This window comes from Phyllobates terribilis, unplaced genomic scaffold (genome assembly GCF_046119375.1).
Source record: "Phyllobates terribilis strain yellow unplaced genomic scaffold, ASM4611937v1 Scaffold_625__1_contigs__length_943254, whole genome shotgun sequence".
Lineage (NCBI taxonomy): Eukaryota > Metazoa > Chordata > Amphibia > Anura > Dendrobatidae > Phyllobates > Phyllobates terribilis.
In genome coordinates this window covers 343,788-367,157 of record NW_027363385.1, presented here as the reverse complement: position 1 = coordinate 367,157, position 23,370 = coordinate 343,788, and the positions used below count along the sequence as shown (strand labels likewise).

Genomic DNA, 23,370 nt, shown 5'->3' with positions numbered 1-23,370 from the left:
GGGTCAGTATTGGGGTACCACAGGGGTCAGTATTGGGCCCACTTCTTTTTAACATATTTATTAATGACCTTGTAGGGGGCATACAGAGTAATATTTCAATATTTGCAGATGACACTAAACTCTGCAGGGTAATCAATACAGAGGAGGACAATTTTATATTACAGGAGGATCTATGTAAACTAGAAGCTTGGGCTGATAAATGGCAAATGAGTTTAATGGGGATAAATGTAAGGTAATGCACTTGGTCAGAGGAAATAAAATGTATAATTATATGCTTAATTGTAAAACACTGGACAAAACTGTCACTGAAAAAGACCTGGGGGTATTGGTGGATGACAAGCTCACGTTTAGTGGCCAGTGTCAGGCTGCTGCTGCAAAGGCAAATAAAATAATGGGATACATTAAAAGAGGCATAGATGCTCATGAGGAGAAGATAATTTTACCTCTATACAAGTCACTAGTGCGACCACACTTAGAACACTGTGTACAGTTCTGGTCTCCGGTGTATAAGAAAGACATAGCTGAACTAGAGCGGGTGCAGAGAAGAGCGACCAAGGTTATTAGAGGACTGGGGGGTCTGCAATACCAAGACAGGTTATTAGAGGACTGGGGGGTCTGCAATACCAAGACAGGTTATTAGAGGACTGGGGGGTCTGCAATACCAAGACAGGTTATTAGAGGACTGGGGGGTCTGCAATACCAAGACAGGTTATTAGAGGACTGGGGGGTCTGCAATACCAAGACAGGTTATTAGAGGACTGGGGGGTCTGCAATACCCAGACAGGTTATTAGAGGACTGGGGGGTCTGCAATGCCAAGACAGGTTATTAGAGGACTGGGGGGTCTGCAATACCAAGACAGGTTATTACACTTGGGGTTATTTAGCTTGGAAAAACGAAGGCTTGGGGGTGATCTTATAACTATGTACAAGAATATGAGGGGACAGTACAAAGACCTTTCTACTGATCTTTTTACTCTGAGGCCTGAGAAGGGGACAAGGGGGCATCTTCTACGTCTGGAGGAAAGAAGGTTTAATCATAATCACAAACGGGGATTCTTTACTGTAAGAGCAGTGAGACTATGGAGCTCTCTGCCGCATGATGTGTAATGAGTGATTCACTACTAAAATTTAAGAAGGGCCTGGATGCCTTTCTTGAAAAGTATAATATTACAGGTTATATATACTAGATTCCTTGATAGGGCGTTGATCCAGGGAACTAGTCTGATTGCTGTATGTGGAGTCAGGAAGGAATTTTTTTTCCCAGTGCGGAGCTTAGCGTTTGCCACATGGTTTTTTTTTGCCTTCCTCTGGATCAACATGTTACGTATGTGTTGAACTAGATGGACCTAGTTTTCCTTCAACCTTAAAAACTATGTTACTATGTAATGTCCATCTGGATGATCCAGAGGAGGCATGGGAGAAGGTCATGTGGTCAAGTGAGACCAAAATAGAATTCGCCATGTTTGGAGGAAGAAGGATGAGTACAACCCCAAGAACACGGTCCCAACTGTTTAGCATGGTGGGGGAAACATCATACTTTGGGGTGCTTTTCTGCAAAGGGGACAGGACGACTGCACCGTATTGAAGGGAGGGTGGATGGGCTCATGTATAGCAAGAATTTGGCCAACAACCTTCTTCCCTCAGTAAGAGCATTGAAGATGGGTCGTGGTTGGGTCTTCCAGCATGACAATGACCTGAGACGCACAGCCAGGGCAACTAAGGAGTGGCTCCGTAAGAAGCATTTCAAGCTCCTGTAGTGCCCTAGCCAGTCTCCATGTCTGAACCCAATAGAAAATCTTTGGCAGAGCTGAAACTCAATGTTGCCCAGCGACAGCCCTGAAACCTGACAGACCTAGAGAAGATCTGTATGGAGGAGGGGGCCAAAATCCCTGCCGCAGTGTGTGCAAACCTGGTCAAGATCTACAGGAAACGTCTGACCTCTGTAATTATAACAAAGGTTTCTGGACCAAATATTAAGTTCTGTTTTTCTATTGGATCAAATACTTATTTCATGCAATAAAATGCAAATTAATTATGTAAAAATCATACAATGTGATTTTCTGGATTTTTTTTCTTAAATTACAGACCTCTCCATTCTTTGTAGGTGGGAAAACTTGCAAAATCCGCCGTGGTTCAAATACTTATTTTCCCCACTGTACATAACTAGTTTTTTCCAATAGATGCACATAAGTTCCTCACACTTTATAATACGCCCCAGCTCATCAATCACTGCTGACAACCAGCTTGTATACCATGTGTGAGAGGTTGTCAGCCCCACCCACTGTTGATGACATCACTGGTATAATGACATGTGATCACATATAAGACCACACCCCTTCTACACATACACAGTTGTGGATCTGCACACATTATTAATCTTTGCACATGATCTAAGTCGTATTTATGCTCCTTTGATGTCAGTGATATTTGGGGAAGGCTTTTTGCTGTAGATAATTGATGAATGTTCCTCCTCATCTGCAATCAGCACAGTCATAGTCATCCCGGTGATGAAGCATACAGCTCCTACCTTTATAGGACATTCCTGGTTGTGCAGGACATCATGTAGGTTTGCTCCAGGAATATACTCCAAGACCAGGAGGATGATTCCGTCCTTCTCTGTGGCTCCTAGGCACTTCACTATGTTAGGATGCTGCAATTTCCTTTATAAAGAAACATACATATATACAGTTATGGTAAGGAGGAGGTTCATGTCTTCAGACCTTCAAAATAATTGCACTCAAATTTTGAAAAAATCCACATTCGCACAGTTACAGATGAATGACTGATAATGGCAGCCATTTTTTTGAAGTACAAAAGCCCATCAAAATGTTAAAAAGTAAAAAAAATCTTTATACTCACCTCTCTGGCCTCTCCGTGTCACCCATCTGGTCTATGCCTTATCTTCAGATTGCCGACGTTTGTACAGAAATTTTCAGTTGTGAGTAGTGTTGAGCCACCCCCGTAGTGTTCGAGTTCGGTTCGGTTCGTCGAACACCCGTGTGTTCGCCGAACTGTTCGTCGAACTGTTCGTCGAACACCTTCGAACACCGTTAAAACCAATGGCAGGCAAACAAAAACACATAGAAACACATAGAAAACACCTTCAAAGGTGTCCAAAAGCTGACAAACTGCTCAGAAGACACAACTAACACATGGAAAAGTGACAAGTACATATAGTCATGCGAAAAGAAAAGAGGTGGAGGAGTAAAAGGAGGGGGAGACACAGATATAGGCATGTCATGCCCTTCTAAAATCCAAAAAGTGAGAAGCCGAGACGGCCAGTCCGCTCCTGCCCGTGCCACCTCCGTGTCGCCGGGTTTGTGCCAGAGCCGCGGTGAACCCTGATGGCCAGCCCCCCTCTCCCAATACTGGTGCCTGTCCGCTGGTGGGTCGAGCGAGCCCCCCTGTGGTGGAGGCAGCTCTAAGCTTTTTAATTTAAATTGTCTCTCTAATTTGAATGAATACACTTTAAATCCATTTACAAGGATCTATTGGAGGGCAAGTCTCATGCCAGCAGCCGCATAATTCCAGCTCCAGTAGTGTCCACTAAAGCTGCTGCAGTTAAAAAGCTATAATAAGGATCGAGCTCGGCTGTCCACCGCAAGGCATCCTACTGCCAGTCCCAGCCCCTATGCCTTGGGGTGCCTCCTGATGCTCTTCACTGAGTATCCCATGGTCCCTAAGCATTTCCTTTGAAAAAATTAAGTGTCTAAACTACAGGTGGTGTAGCTTGCTTAACAGCCGGGATAATCCGCTGACTAGCAGACACTGCTACTAGGCACAAAGTATTTCCTGGGCTAGATGCAGTTAAAAATTTGTAATTAGATACTCTCGTTGGATGCTGAGAAAGCATTCCATAGAGTCTCCTGGCACGCCATATATGATTCTCTTAAAAAGCTTGGGGTAGGGGTCTAGGGGACCCTTTTATAGCCAAAATCACGGCCCTGTATCACAATACGTCACCTAGACTGAAGATAAATGGAACTGTAGCACCGAGGGCTCGGTTGCTACAGACGTATTGCACCTCACCCAGAGGTGTGATATCTCACTCTCAGATAAGGATGGAGTGTGGATCAGGACCCGACACCTGCATGCATTACACCACATTGCCGTGGGGCAGGGCGACCAATATGCCCCTGAGATGGGCACGACAGTCCCTGTCCCTGGCTGGAGTGGGGGGAGGGAACACTGAGGAAGGGGAACCCTGCAGTGCAGGAGCAGGGAGGAAGCAGTTCCTGGGTGCATTGAGAAGGGAGTATAAAAGGTGGGCACCATCTTAGTTCAGTGCAGAGAAGTCTGAGCAGAAGTGGCAGGGAGCAGGGGCTCTGCATGAGCTCTGCTCCGGAGGCGGGCCTAGTAACAGAGGCCCAGGCCTGCAAGAGGGAGAAGGAAGGAAGAGGAGCGGAGAAGGCTCCAGGAACGAGGAATGAAGGGATCCCAGGGGTGCGGACGGGCGAGTCGCCACCGCACGCCCGAATCCACCTGCGTGGAGGGGTCAGGCCAAAGGGGGAGACCGGTCCCCGAAACTAGTGGAGGCAGGAAACGACCCTCAGCTAGAAACCGGAGGCTCTGACATTTTATGTGGCGCAGCCCCTTGCTCCACCCGCTAGGAAGGCACCACATAGGGTCAGGGAAACTGGCGCCAAGTTTACCAAGAGGAGGCCCGAGGCAGCCGGACAGAAGTGTTGGTAAGAAAGGCCAGACAAAGGACACACAAAGGGGGTCCTGTGAAGTGCTCCAAAGTTATCTGGGAGTTGTCTGAGCCCCTCACCTGGTGAGCACAGTACGACGTGGGCAGCCGTTACCTGCAGACGTGGTCTGGATAATAAGAACTGTGAGTAAAGGCCCTGAACTGCATCACTGACTCCGTGTCGTTACTGCTGCTGCCCTGCACCATCACCCCCATCCTCCGCATACACTGCCCTGAGGCTATACTCCTCCCGTGGGGAGTTATGCTACGCTCTGCTGCACCCACAACACCAGCCTTAGCGGTCTGCCCTGTAGCGGCGGTTCACTCTGACCGCAATCCACGGGTGGCGTAGTCGGACATTTAAACATCAAAACCACATAAATAGTTCCGCCACTGGTTTGACCGCCCTGAGCCACGGAACCGGATCGCCGCCACGAAGACTACAACCACCAGCATCCACCAAAAAGGGTCCGGCTCCGGGTGTCCCAAGGCCCAGGGGGTGCGTCAGAACATTTTCATCACCTTTCACAATCACCAATGGGACAAGGCAGTGAGGTCCTCTGTCCCCTCTCTTATACATCCTAGTGACGGAGCACCTGCTCTCATCAATTCGCCATAACCCCAATATTAGGTGGATTGAGGTGGGAGGCACCGAGTACAAGTGCTCTCTATTTGCTGATGATGTCCTAGTATATATCACTCAATCACATATATCCATCCCTGCTGTTATGGCTGAAATAGATCACTTTGTTACATGGTCAAATTTTAAAATCAATGCAGCGAAGTCTGAGGCCCTCGATGTCTCCCTCCCTAAATCCATATAGGATTCCATCCAGTCCAACTTTCCCTTTGCCTGGCCCTCACAGGGTATCAAATACTTAGGAATTCCTATTCATAGAGACCTCTCCCATCTATGTTATCTTAATTTTGGGCCCTTTATTGAACAACTCCATACAGACCACGGTTGGCAAGTTGGAACTGTGAGATTCACTACGTGCACCACTGGTATTTTGTGGAAAAGCACATGTAAGATTCTGCAACAGTCTCTGCTGATACTCCTGCATGCGTGCATCCCTTTCTATGGCAGGAATAATTTCTGCAAATTTACTTTTGTACCGGGGATCTAACAGTGTGGCAACCCAGTAGTCAGGATTATTTCTAATTCTCACAATTCGAGGGTCATGTTGCAGGTAGTGCAGCAAGAAGGCACTCATGTGTGTTGCGCATCCAGGAGCACCAAGTCCCTGTTGTGTTGGTGGCGAGGTAACAATCATGCTTCCTTCCTCTGTCCTCTCCCCCCAACCTCGCACAACAGAAATGTGATCAAGGTCTCCCTCATCTGATGAGTCTTCCATCAGTTCGTCCTCCACTTCTTCCTGGGCTCCTGCACCTTCCTCACTAGTTTGGCTGCTACCATGCGCCCTGGTAAAACCATCTCCCCCACCCTCACATGCCTGCCGCCTTGGTGCTGCCGACCGTCTGGACCTTGCAGATGTTAACCCTTCCGCATACAACTCCTCCTCCTCTACTTCCTCCACCTCCTCTTGTGCCACCACCTGACTCCGAATTCTGTTTAACATGTGCTCCAGCATGTAAATCACCGGAATAGTCATGCTGATAATGGCATCGTCAGCACTAAACATCTTCGTCGCCATTTCAAAACTGTGCAGAAGGGTGCATAGGTCCCTGATCTGAGACCACTCCTCCAGCGTGATTTGCCCCACCTCTGAATCTCGTTGGCCCAGGCTATACGTCAGAACGTATTGCACCAGGGCTTGTCGGTGCTGCCACAGTCGCTGCAACATGTGCAGAGTTGAATTCCACCGGGTAGGCACATCGCATTTTAGCCGGTGAAGTGGCAGGCCCAACGACTTCTGTAGAGATGTAAGTCGCTGAGCTGCGGGATGCGAACGGCGGAAGTGAGCACACAGCGACCATGCCCTCTGCAGAAGGCCATCTAGTCTGGGATAGTGGGCTAAAAATTGCTGGACAACCAGGTTCAACACGTGAGCCATACAAGACACGTGTGTGACATTGCCCCGGCGAAGGGCCGCACCCAGGTTTGCAGCATTGTCGCACACGGCCTTCCCTGGTTTCAGGTCCAGTGGAGACAACCATTCATGAAATTGGTTCTCCAGAGCTGACCACAACTCCTCAGCTGTGTGACTCACATTTCCCAGACATTTCAATGTAAAAACCGCCTGATGACGTTGAGCCCTACTGCCAGCATAGTAAGGAGGTGTGCAGGATCCCTTCTGCGCAGTTAGAAAGCTTGTGGCATGACCAGACAGGCTTTGGGTGCAGGTGGAAGACCGAGAGGAGGTTGAGGAGGCAGAAGCAGTGGAGGAAAAATGACATAAAGAGGATTGACGCACAACTCGTGGGGACGGCAAGACTTGGACAGCAGCCCCTTGTCCTGCTGTCACCATAGTTACCCAGTGCCCAGTCAGCGACATGTAACGCCCCTGTCCATGCCTACTCGTCCAAGTGTCTGTGGTGAAATGCACCCTGTCACACACAGAGTTTCTCAAAGAAGCGGTGATGTTGTGTGCGACATGCTGGTGGAGCGCAGGCACACCTTTCTTTGAGAAGTAGTGCCGACTGGGCATCTGGTACTGGGGCACTGCGACGGACATAAGGTCTCGAAAATCCTCTGTGTCCACCAGGCGGAAAGGCAGCATTTCTGTAGCCAAGAGCTTGCAGATGGTGAAATTCAACCTCTTAGCTTTCTCATGGCTAGGAGGAAATGGTCTTTTACTTGTCCACATCTGAGGGACCGAGGGCTGGCTATTGTGCTTAGACGGGGTTGATAAGGGTGTCCCCGGCAAACTGCCGGTCTGTGAGGAAGATGCAGGCGGACATGTTAGGTTGCCTTGATCCAAAGGTGGTGCTATTGATGTCGGACAGCGCTCAAGACCAGCTGGTGTTACCACCTCCAAAGAAAATGATGACCTGCCAATCACGCTGGCTGTTGCGGGTAAAGAGGTGGCAGGTCTGCGCCCCAAAACAGGTGTGACTGCTGTCCCCCCAGTCACAGAGGATGAAGAGGCCGCGGATGCACAAGATATGGCAGACGGTGGTTGGCCCGGCCGGCTAGACCGCATTGTAGCACACTGAGCTTCCCACTGCAACTTATGCTTCATGTCCATGTGCCGGTTCATGCATGAAGTACTCAAACTATGTATTTTTTGGCCTCTACTTAGCTTTTGCTGACAAATGTTACAGATAACACGAGTTGGGTCATCTTTATCGATCTGAAAAAATGCCCAGGCTATGCAAGGCTTAGCACCCATGCGACCTGAAGAGCCACCACGACTTGTGGTGAGAGGCAGAGTTGTGTTTGAGGATGCAGTTGTTGACGTGCTTCCAGTACTACGTCTCTGTCCAGGAAGGCGCAACCTGACCTCGTCGTCACTAGCATCTTCCTCCACCTCCTCTGCTGACCTCATCTCTTGGCTGACTGTGGGTTGACAGTAAGTGGGATCTCCAACCTCATCATCATCACCCTGTGCGTTATCACACCCGTCGTCCTCAGAGCCAACCTGTTCCTGCCCTGACAAAAAACTAAAGTTGTCGCTCCAATCAGGTATTTGAGTCTTATCATCGTCTTCCTCATTGTCTCCACCAACAGGAGTTACAGTTTGGGAATGAGGGTCTACATTATGGTCAGAACCTTCTGCGTCTGGTCCTGGATCCGACTCATAAAGATTCTGGGCATCAGTGCAGATCATTTCCTCGTCTGGATTCACAGAAGCGCTGGAGTCGACCTCTGATTCCCAGGCTATAGTATGAGTAAACAGCTCTGCAGACTCAACCATCTGTTCTACCTCATACTCAGACGGGCAGCTGGAGATTTGGGAGCTGTGAGGAAGCAAGTGCGATTGGGGTGACACCTTTGAGGACTGGAGTATTTGTGATGTTGAAGTTGATGTGGAGGAGAGCCCACTTAAAGGAGCACTTGATATCCGTTGAAGCACCTGCTGTTTTTGTGCCTCATCTGGAATTTGTAGCGATTGGCGTGGCCGTAAGAAAGGGATCTTATCACATTGTCCGCTAAAAGAAGTAGACATTTTAGTTTGGCTGGAAGACGGTCTTTCTTCTGCACCTACCCCACGGACACAACCTTTTTTCCCCTTCCCAACACGCCTATTCCCCTTTCCACCAGCAGCAGGCCTTTTTCCACTCATTTTGGTGGTTAACTAATTCACAACTCTGGAGTTGTTTGCACAAAAAAACAATGGATGGGAACCGAGCAGAGCTGAGTGGCCAAACTGTGGTATTAGGCCAAAACTATTGGCTGGGTTAGATGCAGAAAAAAATTATTTTTAATTTGCAACCTGATGGAGGTCAGTATAGATGGACTAATAGACCAAGTCCCACACACCGCTAGAAGCCCAAATATTTTTTCAGAGCTAGATGCAGAAATTTTTTTTATTCAATTTGCAACCTGATGGAGGTCAGTATAGATGGACTAATAGACCAAGTCCCACACACAGCTAGAAGCCCAAATATTTTTTCAGAGCTAGATGCAGAAAAAAATTATTTTTAATTTGCAACCTGATGGAGGTCAGTATAGATGGACTAATAGACCAAGTCCCACACACCGCTAGAAGCCCAAATATTTTTTCAGAGCTAGATGCAGAAAAAAATTATTTTTAATTTGCAACCTGATGGAGGTCAGTATAGATGGACTAATAGACCAAGTCCCACACGCTGCTAGAAGCCCAAATATTTTTTCAGAGCTAGATGCAGAAAAAAATTATTTTTAATTTGCAACCTGATGGAGGTCAGTATAGATGGACTAATAGACCAAGTCCCACACACTGCTAGAAGCCCAAATATTTTTTCAGAGCTAAATGAAGAAAAAAATTATTTTTAATTTGCAACCTGATGGAGGTCAGTATAGATGGACTAATAGAATGATGCTATGCCCAAAAGATTTTACTTCACTAGGTGCAGTAAAAAAATTGGTATTCTATACACAGGTGGTATATCTTGCAACACAGATAGGCTACTCCACTGACTAACACACTCTGCAATAGGCCAAAAAGGATTAGCTTTGCTAGATTCAGCCAAATGCTGTGAAAAAAACTTGCACAGCACTGGCACAGACCTGCCTGGCAAAAACTGATAGGAACTGATGTAACCTAGTCCTGAAAAGGACTCCAATTACAATTAGTCTTTACTCCCACAATCTATGTATTTAAGAGCACAGACCTGCCTGATAAAAGTCGTAGGAAATGCTGTAACCTAGTCCTTAAAAGGACTGCAATCACAACTATTCCCTACCCCCAAGCTATCTGTATATTTGTGCGAAAATTGGCTTGAAATTAACAAGGTATAGCGCACACAGCAACAGCGGTGCCGTCTAACACGCAGCTGCAGCAGTGAGAAAATGGTGGCGACGGGGAAAATGGCTTGGTCTTATAGGGCAAGGACATGTGACATACACTGCCAATCACACATGCCCTTGCTTGTGTGAAAAAAAGCACTTCGCTCCGTGTGTGCTCTGCTGATAGGCTGACAGATTGCACCTCCCCACTGTAAATGCGGGAAAGAGAAAAAAAAATGGAGATCTTCATTGTTCCTGCAGAGATCCATCCCCTGCCCCTCCCCCCGCCCCGCTGTACACTCAAACTGCGGATTAACATTAATTTTCATCATTACTGAGAAAAAATCCAGTTATGATTTTGGTGCACGAACAGTTATCGAACATAACCTCGAACAGCCGAATTTTTCTCAAATTGTTCGTGTTCGCCGACCGGCTCGAACACCGCCCAAAACAGCTCGAATTTGAGATTGGCGAACAGTTCGAGTAGAACAACGCTCATCTCTAGTTGTGAGGGTTCTGCAGGAGTGCGTGAAAAGACACAAAAGTCACGGCATCATGATGTCACGGCGTGCATTGTGACCTTGTGCACTCAAGTGCAGAATCATCTCTGGTCTCCTCAAATTCAGAACTCCTAGCTCAGCGTGAGAGGCCCGGGGATTTAAGTGCAAGCGGCATTGATCAGAAGATGCGAAGAGGACCAGACAGGTGACGTGAGGAGCGGAGAGGCAGGAGAGGTGAGCGGTAAGGTGAATATAAAGATTTTTTTTAATTATTTTTTACATTCTACGTTTATTATGCTGTAGAGTGTAGAGGGAGTGGAGAGCATAAATAAAGATTACATTTGCAGAGAATAACTTCTCCGCAAAATAAATTTTTGGGGGAAATCTGCATGAAGAGGCGAATTTTGTTTTTCGCCTGATCCGCTCATCTCTAGTATAAATATATGAACACTCTGGGAAAGTCCCCGGAGATTGTTGGTAATCACATGCCTGTGCATTTCTTCCGTTCACATCGGCCAGAAACTGAATTCTAGAAACTTTGAGTTAAAGTGATATTTACTCTAACAATACACATACTGTATAAGTCATGAATATGTGCCGTGTGTGATTAACTTAGCACAAATTCAATAATATTGCAGACAGTTAGCAAATATTTTGCTGGATTCTAAAGGTCCTGGCAGGAGTTAAAAAATAAAAAAGATTATAGTCACCTTGCTAGAACCATTCCCTGCTCCAGCACGTTCCGTGAGGTCTGGTCACTGCAATGCATCACTCTGATGTCATGTGCTCATGTGAGGTCTAGTCTGTAATGTGTCTCCCAATGTCATGAGGTCCCTTGAGGCCTAGTCACTGATGTGGCGCCCAGCTGCGCTTGGTACCACAGATCCTAGAGGGGTGCATTAAAGGATTTCTCCACAAGAGGCCCTCACTACATGCAAACACCTCCACCTTCCACCTCATACCAGCAGAGGGAGCCCTGATAGGGATATATAAAGGGAAGGTGGAGCCAGGCAGCTGAGTGATTCAGCAGTTCCTGCTCAGACACAGAAGGAGTCAGTGTTCAGTCTGTAGAAAGACAGGATGTAGCTACACTCAGGCTGCTGTGTGAGGCAAGCTAGGCCTCCAGCAGCCCTGAAGCCTAGTGAGGGCCCGAGCAGGGCCGAAGGCAAGTGCAAGAAAGTAACATAGGGGGCAGAGGAGCTTTACAAGCTCACCCAAGAAGCATATACCGGACACCGGGTCTGAGTCTATGTCAATCTTCATGACCAGTAGAAAACAACCGGAACCCCTGGCGAACTACATGTCCAAGGATCACCAAAAGCTGATACGAACGAGGGTCAGGAATCATAGAGACCCCAGAGAATAGAGGGAGAGTGATCTCCAACAGAAGGCCCTATCACCAAGTCAGCAGGTGCAGAACAGAAACCAAGTTAGGCCTAGCTCCACGCAGGTCAGAGACTTACTACAGAGAAGCAAGAAACAGGAGGCCCTATACCCGCTCACTGGGGAGAATCCGGATGTGCACCCCTCACCCTACAGTGCTCCGGGACGTGACTGAATTTCCATCAGTAAAAGGTACTGAAGTGACTATCGTGTCTGTCCTTGTTCTTACTCCGACCCGGCTGGGTCACCTCTGTCCTGCATCCCTGCATCCTTACATCCCCGCTGCCCTGAGGCCTAGCTCCACCTGTGGGGAGCCATACCATGCAAGCTGCCTTAACACCGGCCTCAGTGGACTGCTGCAGCGCTGATGATTCTCACCAGACACCACAGGTGGCGTCACGAACATTTACAAACCTATTATCTCAATATACCTCTTTTCAGTTGTCCGCCCTGGGCCACGGACCGGGCCAGCCACCGTGATATCCCCCAAGCATCTGAGGGCCCGGCTGCCGAGTACCCCACGGCCCCGGGGGCGCGACAACTTCTGGCGTCACTAACAGGATTGCGTGCCTGTTGCAACGACGGAGTGTTATGCCCGTTGCCACCGGGTACTGTGCGCCTTTAATTAAAAACTGTGTACGCTAAACAGTGGTGAATATTGCCGCCATTGTTGGTCCGCCGAGCGAGAAGAAGGGCGTAACCATGGGAAACTGAGGGGCATACCTGCAAAAGCGTGCGAAGCTCCGGACACGCCCCACGCCTCGACGTCAAACCAGAAAGCGCCAGGTCCTGGAAGAAGCATCGCTGAACGCTCTGACGTAGGACGCAAGCGACGCAAGGTCCTGAAGAAGACCGTCACCTGCGGAGCTGCGGCCTACCGGAAGAAAAGAAAAGAAGGTAGGCCACGGTTCGCTAGTGGGGCGCCAGAATGTCCGAGGAACCGCCCGACGCCGTAATACCGGTTAATGGCCCTGATGTTCAACCAGCGCCCGACGCTGAGCAGGCCGAAGCAGCCGCTCCACCAGCAGGGCCTGTAACGCCTTTCATACCTATGGCCCTACTGTATATCCCGGGGGTGAAGTGGCTCCCCCAGTACAGCGACAAACCAGATACCCTGTCTGGATTTAAACAGAAAATATGCGGTATCTTGGACATGTACTCTATGACCGGCAGACACAGAGCCGCCGTTGTACTGGGACAAATGACTGGTGCTGCGGAGCGAGAATAGAGAGACTCTGCCTGTGTAAATAGTTGCCCCTGGGGCATAAATTGTGCATTTTCATGAATATTTATTTCTTAATTTGTGATTTTGCCTTCCAAATGGACACTTTCTTATTTCCAGTTACCCGTGAGGGTCTATATACATGCACCCTGCGGCTGAGGACTTTGAGCAGCCCAAAGACTTTTCCTTGTAAATATTTGCGCTCCCTGGAGTGCCCCTTTAAGTGACCTCAAAGGAAGAGACTTGGACTTTTGAGGTTGCTTATTGCCATGTATTATATGATGTATACATTGTAACGTTTAAGAAGGTGCCTCCCATAAAGGGAAGTGTTATTATTGCTTTTGTTGTTGCTATAAAAATGTACTTCAGCCTGGTAGTGCTGAGCCTTGCTAGGGGGGAATGTGGCACCCAGCTGCGCTTGGTACCACAGATCCTAGAGGGGTGCATTAAAGGATTTCTCCACAAGAGGCCCTCACTACATGCAAACACCTCCACCTTCCACCTCATACCAGCAGAGGGAGCCCTGGTAGGGATATATAAAGGGAAGGTGGAGCCAGGCAGCTGAGTGATTCAGCAGTTCCTGCTCAGACACAGAAGGAGTCAGTGTTCAGTCTGTAGAAAGACAGGATGTAGCTACACTCAGGCTGCTGTGTGAGGCAAGCTAGGCCTCCAGCAGCCCTGAAGCCTAGTGAGGGCCCGAGCAGGGCCGAAGGCAAGTGGAAGAAAGTAACATAGGGGGCAGAGGAGCTTTACAAGCTCACCCAAGAAGCATATACCGGACACCGGGTCTGAGTCTACGTGAATCTTCATGACCAGTAGAAAACAACCGGAACCCCTGGCGAACTACATGTCCCAGGATCACCAAAAGCTGATACGAACGAGGGTCAGGAATCATAGAGACCCCAGAGAATAGGGAGAATGATCTCCAACAGAAGGCCCTATCACCAAGTCAGCAGGTGCAGAACAGAAACCAAGTTAGGCCTAGCTCCATGCAGGTCAGAGACTTACTACAGAGAAGCAAGAAACAGGAGGCCCTATACCCGCTCACTGGGGAGAATCCGGACGTGCACCCCTCACCCTACAGTGCTCCGGGACGTGCCTGAATTTCCATCAGTAAAAGGTACTGAAGTGACTATCGTGTCTGTCCCTGTTCTTTCTCCGACCCGGCTGGGTCACCTCTGTCCTGCATCCCTGCATCCCCGCTGCCCTGAGGCCTAGCTCCACCTGTGGGGAGCCATACCACGCAAGCTGCCTTAACACCGGCCTCAGTGGACTGCTGCAGCGCTGATGATTCTCACCAGACACCACAGGTGGCGTCACGAACATTTACAAACCTATTATCCCAATATACCTCTTTTCAGTTGTCCGCCCTGGGCCACGGACCGGGCCAGCCACCGTGATATCCCCCAAGCATCTGAGGGCCCGGCTGCCGAGTACCCCACGGCCCCGGGGGCGCGACAACTTCTGGTGTCACGAACAGGATTGCGTGCCTGCTGCAACGACGGAGTGTTATGCCCGTTGCCACCGGGTACTGTGCGCCTTTAATTAAAAACTGTGTACGCTAAACAGTGGTGAATATTGCCGCCATTGTTGGTCCGCCGAGCGAGAAGAAGGGCGTAACCATAGGAAACTGAGGGGCATACCTGCAAAAGCGTGCGAAGCCCCGGACACGCCCCACGCCTCGACGTCAAACCAGGAAGCGCCAGGTCCTGGAAGGAGCATCGCTGAACGCTCTGACGTAGGACGCAAGCGACGCAAGGTCCTGAAGAAGACCGTCACCTGCGGAGCTGCGGCCTACCGGAAGAAAAGAAAAGAAGGTAGGCCACGGTTCGCTAGGGGGGCGCCAGAATGTCCGAGGAACCGCCCGACGCCGTAATACCGGTTAATGGCCCTGATGTTCAACCAGCGCCCGACGCTGAGCAGGCCGAAGCAGCCGCTCCACCAGCAGGGCCTGTAACCCCTTTCATACCTATGGCCCTACTGTATATCCCGGGGGTGAAGTGGCTCCCCCAGTACAGCGACAAACCAGATACCCTGTCTGGATTTAAACGGAAAATATGCGGTATCTTGGACATGTACTCTATGACCGGCAGACACAGAGCCGCCATTGTACTGGGACAAATGACTGGTGCTGCGGAGCGAGAATAGAGAGACTCTGCCTGTGTAAATAGTTGCCCCTGGGGCATATATTGTGCATTTTCATGAATATTTATTTCTTAATTTGTGATTTTGCCTTCCAAATGGACACTTTCTTATTTCCAGTTACCCGTGAGGGTCTATATACATGCACTCTTCGGCTGAGGACTTTGAGCAGCCCAAAGACTTTTCCTTGTAAATATTTGTGCTCCCTGGAGTGCCCCTTTAAGTGACCTCAAAGGAAGAGATTTGGACTTTTGAGGTTGCTTATTGCCATGTATTATATGATGTATACATTGTAACGTTTAAGATGGTGCCTCCCATAAAGGGAAGTGTTATTATTGTTTTTGTTGTTGCTATAAAAATGTACTTCAGCCTGGTAGTGCTGAGCTTTGCTAGGTGGGAATGTGGCACCCAGCTGCGCTTGGTACCACAGATCCTAGAGGGGTGCATTAAAGGATTTCTCCACAAGAGGCCCTCACTACATGCAAACACCTCCACCTTCCACCTCATACCAGCAGAGGGAGCCCTGATAGGGATATATAAAGGGAAGGTGGAGCCAGGCAGCTGAGTGATTCAGCAGTTCCTGCTCAGACACAGAAGGAGTCAGTGTTCAGTCTGTAGAAAGACAGGATGTAGCTGCACGCAGGCTGCTGTGTGAGGCAAGCTAGGCCTCCAGCAGCCCTGAAGCCCAGTGAGGGCCCGAGCGGGGCCGAAGGCAAGTGGAAGAAAGTAACATAGAGGGCAGAGGAGCTTTACAAGCTCACCCCTGAAGCATATACCGGACACCGGGTCTGAGTCTATGTGGATCTTCATGACCAATAGAAAACAACCGGAACCCCTGGCGTCCCAGGATCACCAAAAGCTGATACGTACCAGGGTCACGAATCATGGAGACCCCAGAGAATAGGGAGAGTGATCTCCAACAGAAGGCCCTATCACCAAGTCAGCAGGTGCAGAACAGAAACCAAGTTAGGCCTAGCTCCAGGCAGGTGAGAGACTTACTACAGAGAGGCAAGAAACAGGAGGCCCTATACCCGCTCACTGGGAAGAATCCGGACGTGCACCCCTCACCCTACAGTGCTCCGAGACGTGCCTGAATTTCTATCAGTAAAAGGTACTGAAGTGACTATCGTGTCTGTCCCTGTTCTTACTCCAACCCGGCTGGGTCACCTCTGTCCTGCATCCCTGCATCCTTACATCCCCACTGCCCTGAGGCCCTGCTCCACCTGTGGGGAGCTATACCACGCAAGCTGCCTTAACACCGGCCTCAGTGGACTGCCGCATCGCTGATGATTCTCACCAGACACCACAGGTGGCGTCACGATCATTTACAAACCTATTATCCCAATATACATTCCCCTCTTTTCAGTTGTCCGCCCTGGGCCATCGACCGGGCCAGCCAACGTGATATCCCCCAAGCATCTGAGGGCCCGGCTGCCGAGTACCCCACGGCCCCGGGGGCGCAACAACTGACGTGTCATAATGCAACCCCATGATGTCAGAGAGAAAAGTGTAATGCCGTTTTTAGGTGATGTGATGACATTTTGCGGCCTAATTAATGCAGAAGAGCCAAAGATGCCAAGAGAGGAGGAGAGCACTGTCCGGAGCAGAGATGCTTTCCATGATCTTTGAAGATCACAGAAAGACCTTCTTCTGAATTAACTAAATGTGAATGTAGGTTTGTACAGTATAGCAGCATTTGGTGCCACACTTATAACTTTGCCCGAGGCCTCATCTTTTCTAAAACTGTCTCTTCCGACCAGAACGTTAGGTTAAAAAAATAAAAACGTATTATTTGCATGTACCTGTCGCGTTGCCCCGCAAGTCACTTCTATTGGCAGACCTTAAGCACCAGAGTTCAGCACTGGTTTCTTCTACACTCATGGCTCCTTGACAGATCACATCACTTACATCAAGGGTGGGGAATCTTTTTTCGGCCATGGGCCATTTGGATATTTATACCATCCTTCAGTAACCTTATAAATTGTGCACTAACTCCGTCCACAAAGTACGTCCTGATAGTGGCGCTGGTGTCAGGACGTAACCTTTCGTTGCACGCGCGTCAGTGCTGAGTAGTGAACACTGCATGTCTGTGCTCACAGAGCAAGAAGAAATGAATGGGCCGGCGAATATCATAATACAGCTGCCAGCCCAAGCACTACAGTCCCCAGGAATCTGGCCGGGGGCCGGGTAAAAGGTCATTGAGGGCTATAGGCCTGAGGTTCCCCACCGCTGGCTTACATGGTTACTACCACTTCAAGCAGTATGTGTTTTCTCATGTTTTCGTCACAGATGACTTTTTTAATTGCAGCAGTTGTGCCGTTAAATGACCCCTTGTAGACTGTCCCAAAGCCACCTTTTCCAAGAACACAGGATTCATCGATGTGGACTTGTTGTTCTGCAGAAGCAAATTAACAGAAGTTAAATAAATGCTGATGGTAATATTTTGTAATCTGATTATGGATATTCCCCAAAGGTAATAGATTAATGTGACTATAATACCGGTGTTCAACTTCGATACAAAGTCTCGCAGCAGCTGAAGTTTCCGCTCTACTTGTGCCCTCTCCATTGTTTGACGGTTCTGTTCATATGATGACTTCTCTTTGTTGCTGATAAGGAAAAGATCTTGGGCCTGTTCTCTGATACTCAGATGATTCTCTAGGATTAGTTTTTTTTGGCTTTCATTGCTGTCATCCAGGTCATCTATCACCACAATGACGTTCTTCTTCCCTGTGCAGAGAGCACAAATAACTGGTCACCATGATCACACTGGATTAATAACTGCATATCTCACCGATCGCCACAATAAGAGATGAGTGAACATTTCAATATTCGGTTCGATTCCTGATAGCCGAATTTGCAATATTTGCCAAATTATTTGTCGAACATATCCAAACCCCATTGGATCCAATGGGAGGCAAAACCAAACACATACACAACACCTTCAAATGGGCCCAAAAGCTGCCAAAACAGATCAAATTAGACACCAGGAAAGTGGCCTCAATTGACCCACAGTACAGATTTTATAATGGCACAACAGCAATCAGCCATGGGCCATGCATGAGGTATCAGGGTCTGGGCCATGCATGAGGTATCAGGGTCTTGCCAGCATTTACAGCTTTGAATTTAACTTCAAATTAAGACAAGGTGGGTGAGGGAGCCATGTAGGTCTGCTGTGCTGGGAGCCCTGATACCACATGCAAGAGCTCAACCTGCTTTTATGCTCAGCTACACTTAGATGGCAGAGAATTCAGCTTCATAGAGTAGCATTGGTGCAAAAATTTAAGGATAGTAACACGGGTAGTTGATATAAAGTAAGTGGACGCCTGCCGGTCTCAGAGGCCTACTGCTGCAGGTAACACACACGAAGGAAACCCAACCAGGAGTCTCCACATTTCCAAAAATGCAGAAACTAAAGCACACGTGGAGCCCAAGAGACCAAGTGTCCACACAACACCGTCACTGCTCAATGATCAGAGCGCGCCACCATGTTTGTGGGCGGGCTTTTTAAAGATTAAGCCCTGCCCGCCATCGCACCATTGGTAACGTCACCCGCGACCAATCGGGCGATGCCAGGTCACCGGATCAGCTGACTCCCAAACCACCAATCACGGTCCGCCAAGTCACGGGCATGCTCAATACAGAGGATCCTGGACTTAGGCTTTAGCAGCCCTGTCTCCCTCCGCAACCTATGCTTCATGCTGCTAGGCACAAATACTCAAGAGACAACCTGTACATCTTGTGGACCAGCTAAGCGTCGGGACTGATGACAACGCTGTGCAGCATCAGCCCTGGCTGGACCAGAATGGGAAACCACAGAAGGTTCTGGACCCATTTTGAATCCAGCAAATGCCCGACACCTAACAGTCTAAGTACGTCCCATGCGTAACTTCAGGCTGATGAGTGTAAATTTTCCTCCAGTATTTGCTGATAACGTGCTGCATTCATCTTTCCTGCAACTTTTACCAAGTTTTCTGTGCCTTTGTAGCTAACACATCCCCAAAACATCAGCGATCCACCTACGTATTTTACAGAAGGATTGGTGTTCCTTACATCATAGGCCTTGTTGACCTATTGTGCATCTTGAAACAGCCACACCGCTAGATTTCGGAGAGTCCTCAATTTCAGCTGATGTTATTTGTGTGTTTTTCTTGGCATCCCGAACAATTTTCCTGGCAGTTGTGGCCGAAATTTTTGTTGGTCTACCTGACCGTGGTTTGGTTTTTACAGAGCCCCTGATTTTTCATTTGTTAATCACAGTTTGAATGCTGCTGACTGGCACTATCAATTCCTTGGATATTATTTTGTATCCCTTTCCTGTGTTATACAGTTCAACTACCTTTTCCCGTAAATCCTTTGACAATTCTTTTGCTTTCCTCAAGACTCTCAATAAGTGATGAGCCACCCCCGTAGTGTTCGGGTTCGGTTCGGTTCATCGAACACCGGGATGTTCGTGGAACTGTTCGTCGAACAAAGTCGAACACTGTTAAAACCAATGGCAGGCAAACAAAAACACATAGAAACACATAGAAAACACCTTCAAAGGTGTCAAAAAGCTGACAAACTGCTCAGAAGACACTCTCTTTAAAAAAGCCGGCTGGCAATTCAGCAGCGGCATACACCGGTACCTGACAATTTAGAACAGAGAGAATAAAGCATCACACATAGATTAGATAGATAGAAACATGTCAGTCACATATATAAGAAGTACAGTGACAGTGTTGCTTACTGTACTTGTCATTTAGTGTTAAAGGATTAATTAAAAAAAATAATAGTGTTTTCATGTACCGTCTCTTTAAAAAAGCCGGCCGGCAATTCAGCATCTGTACCCGACAATTTATAACAGAAAGAATAGAGCATCACACATAGATTAGATAGATAGAAACATGTCAGTCACATATATAAGAAGTACAGTGACAGTGTTGGTTACTGTACTTGTCATTTAGTATTAAAATAAAGGACTTAATAAAAAAAAAATTGGCGTGGGGTTCCCCGTAATTTTAGTCTCTAGCGGAGGGTAAGCAGACAGCTGGGCCAGATGTTTGAAGCCTGGTAAGGGGGTAATACCCACGGAGCTTCCCAGGCCACTAATATCAGCCCCCAGCTGAATACATAGCCTTTACTAGCTATTAAAATGGGGGATCCCCAAAAAAATGATGTGGGGTCCCCCCTCTTTTAATAGCTAGCAAAGGCTAGGTAGACAGCTGGGGGCTGATATTAATAGCCCAGGAAGGGTGCCATGAATATTGGCCCCCTCCCAGGCTAGAAACACCAGCCCTCAGCCGCCCCAGAAATGGCGCATCCATAGGATGCGCCTGGCACTTAGCCTCGCTCTTCCCACTGCCCTGTAGCGGTGGCAGGGGGTAATAGGGCTGGGGTTGATGTCAGCTTATAATGCCAGCTGACATCAAGCCCAGGTTAGTAATGGAGAGGCGTCTATAAGACACCCCCATTACTAACCCCATAGTCAAAGTTAAAAAAAAAACACAAACACCCAGAATAAAGTCCTTTAATTGAAATAAACACACAATTCTTTATTGTTCTAAATCAAACCATACTTACCATCATGCCCATTCCAGCTGAAGCCAATGTCTTCTGCAATAAAAGTAAAATAATGAAGCAACATCATCCTTACCTTTCCATGGTTCCCACAACAGCTTCAGCTCTGCTACATTCACATGACAGGCTGGATCGCAGCCGAAATCTGCCATCCAGCTTGCCATGCCGCAGACACTGAGAAGTGCAGGCATGCTTGTGCTCCTCAGTGTCTCGCTGTGACGGCATAAAGATGAGCCGAGGTCATGTCCAATGAACTCAGCTCACCTCATGCACGTCACTGACAGCGTGGGAGAATTCTCCTGCGCCCAGTGCTTGAGCAGGAGAATTCTCCCACGCTGGGATGGCATTGAGATGACAGGCTGAATCACAGCTGAGCGCTGCCATCCAGCTTGTCATCCTTCAGAGACACTGCAGAGCGCAAGCATGCCTGCGCTCTGCAGTGTCTATGAAGTATGGCATGCTGGATGGCAGCGCTCAGCTGCCATCCAGCCTGTCATCTCAATGCCATCCCAGCGTAGGAGAATTCTCCTGCTGAAGCGCTGAGCGCAGGAGAATTTTCCCATGCTGTCAGTGATGTGCACGAGGTGAGCTCCTGTCCAATGAACTCAGCTCACCTCATGCACGTCACTGACAGCGTGGGAGAATTGCCTGCGCTCTGCAGTGTCTATGAAGGATGGCATGCTGGATGGCAGGGCTCAGCTGCCATCCAGCCTGTCATCTCAATGCCATCCCAGCGTGGGAGAATTCTCCTGCTCAAGCGCTGAGCGCAGGAGAATTTTCCCACGCTGTCAGTGACGTGCATGAGGTGAGCTGAGTTCATTGGACATGAACTCGGCTCATCTGGATGCCATCAAAGCGAGACACTGAGGAGCGCAAGCATGCCTGCGCTTCTCAGTGTCTGCGGCATGGCAAGCTGGATGGCAGCTTTCGGCTGGAAAGGTAAGGGTGAGGTTGGTTTATTATTTTACTTTTATTGCAGAAGACATTGGCTTCAGCTGGAATGGGCGTGATGGTAAGGATGGTTTAATTTAGAACAATAAAGAATTGTGTGTTTATTTCAATTAAAGGACTTTATTCTGGGTGTTTGTATTTTTTTTTAACTTTGACTATGGGGTTAGTAATGGGGGTATCTTATAGACGCCTCTCCATTACTAACCTGGGCTTGATGTCAGCTGGCATTATAAACTGACAGCAACCCCAGCCCTATTACCCCACTGCCACCGCTACAGGGCAGTGGGAAGAGCGAGGCTAAGTGCCAGAATTGGCGCATCCTATGGATGCGCCATTTCTGGGGCGGCTGACGGCTGGTGTTTCTAGCCTGGGAGGGGGCCAATATTCATGGCACCCTTCCTGGGCTATTAATATCAGCCCCCAGCTGTCTGACTAGCCTTTGCTAGCTATTAAAATAGGGGGGACTCCATGTCATTTTTTTGGGGGTCCCCCATTTTAATAGCTACTAAAGGCTAGGTATTCAGCTGGGGGCTGATATTAGTAGCCTGGGAAGCTCAATGGGTATTACCCCCTTCCCAGGCTTCAAACATCTGCCCCAGCCATCTGCTTAACCTCCGCTAGAGACTAAAATTACGGGGAACCCCACGACAATTTTTTTTAAAATAAATCCTTTATTTTAACACTAAATGACAAGTACAGTAATCAACACTATCACTGTACTTATTATATATGTGACTGACATGTTTCTATCTATCTAATCTATGTGTCATGCTCTATTCTTTCTGTTCTAAATTGTCAGGTACCGGTGTATGCGGCTGTTGAATTGCCGGCCGGCTTTTTTAAAGAGACGGTGCATGAAAACACTAATATATATATTTTTTAAATCCTTTAACACTAAATGACAAGTACAGTAACCAACACTGTCACAGTACTTCTTATATATGTGACTGACATGTTTCTATCTATCTAATCTATGTGTGATGCTCTATTATTTCTGTTTTAAATTGTCGGGTACTGGTGTATGCCGCTGCTGAATTGCCGGCTTTTCTTGTTTCACTGTTGGCACTGTTCCCATCGATTTGGGCAACCACTGTAATGCCACAACCACCATGGCTGTGGCATTACAGTGAGTGGCAGACAATCCCTGCATGATTGGTGCTCTAAATAGCGCCAGACACGCAGGACACGCTTTTGGTGCAGGAACAGTTATCGAACATAACCTCGAACAGCCAAATTTTTTGCAAATCGTTCGCGTTCCTGGAGCGACTCGAACACCGCCCAAAACAGCTCGAATTTGAGATTGGCGAACAGTTCTAGTCGAACACCGCTCATCTCTACTCTCAATCCAGAAACGTCAGTGACTGGATGAAAGATGCAAGAATCTGTCTGGATCCCAGAAACTCACTCAGCTTTTATTCACACACACTGATTACAAGCAAACAGGTCACAGGTGAGGATGTTACCTTTAGTAGCCATTCAAACCCATTTGTGTCAAATTCTGTGCATGTTATCAGGCCAAAATCACCAGGGTATGTGAACTTTTGATCAGGGTTATTTGGATGTTTTTGGTTGTCATTAATATTTAAAAAGAGAA

At 48.2% G+C, this 23,370-nt stretch overlaps 1 protein-coding gene across 4 annotated transcripts in view; it reads right to left on the bottom strand.

The window, feature by feature from the left end:
* The window catches only part of LOC141233754 (uncharacterized), a 162,802-nt gene that overhangs the window by 12,166 nt on the left and 127,266 nt on the right, over window positions 1-23,370 (bottom strand). For all 4 annotated transcript variants that reach the window (XM_073667945.1, XM_073667943.1, XM_073667944.1 and 1 more), the window contains 3 exons: window positions 17,769-17,996; window positions 17,508-17,664; window positions 2,528-2,660 (listed from right to left, as the gene is read on the bottom strand). In XM_073667945.1, the coding sequence (XP_073524046.1) occupies window positions 2,528-2,660; window positions 17,508-17,664; window positions 17,769-17,996 (518 nt within the window). The remainder of the gene's footprint in view (window positions 1-2,527; window positions 2,661-17,507; window positions 17,665-17,768; window positions 17,997-23,370) is intronic.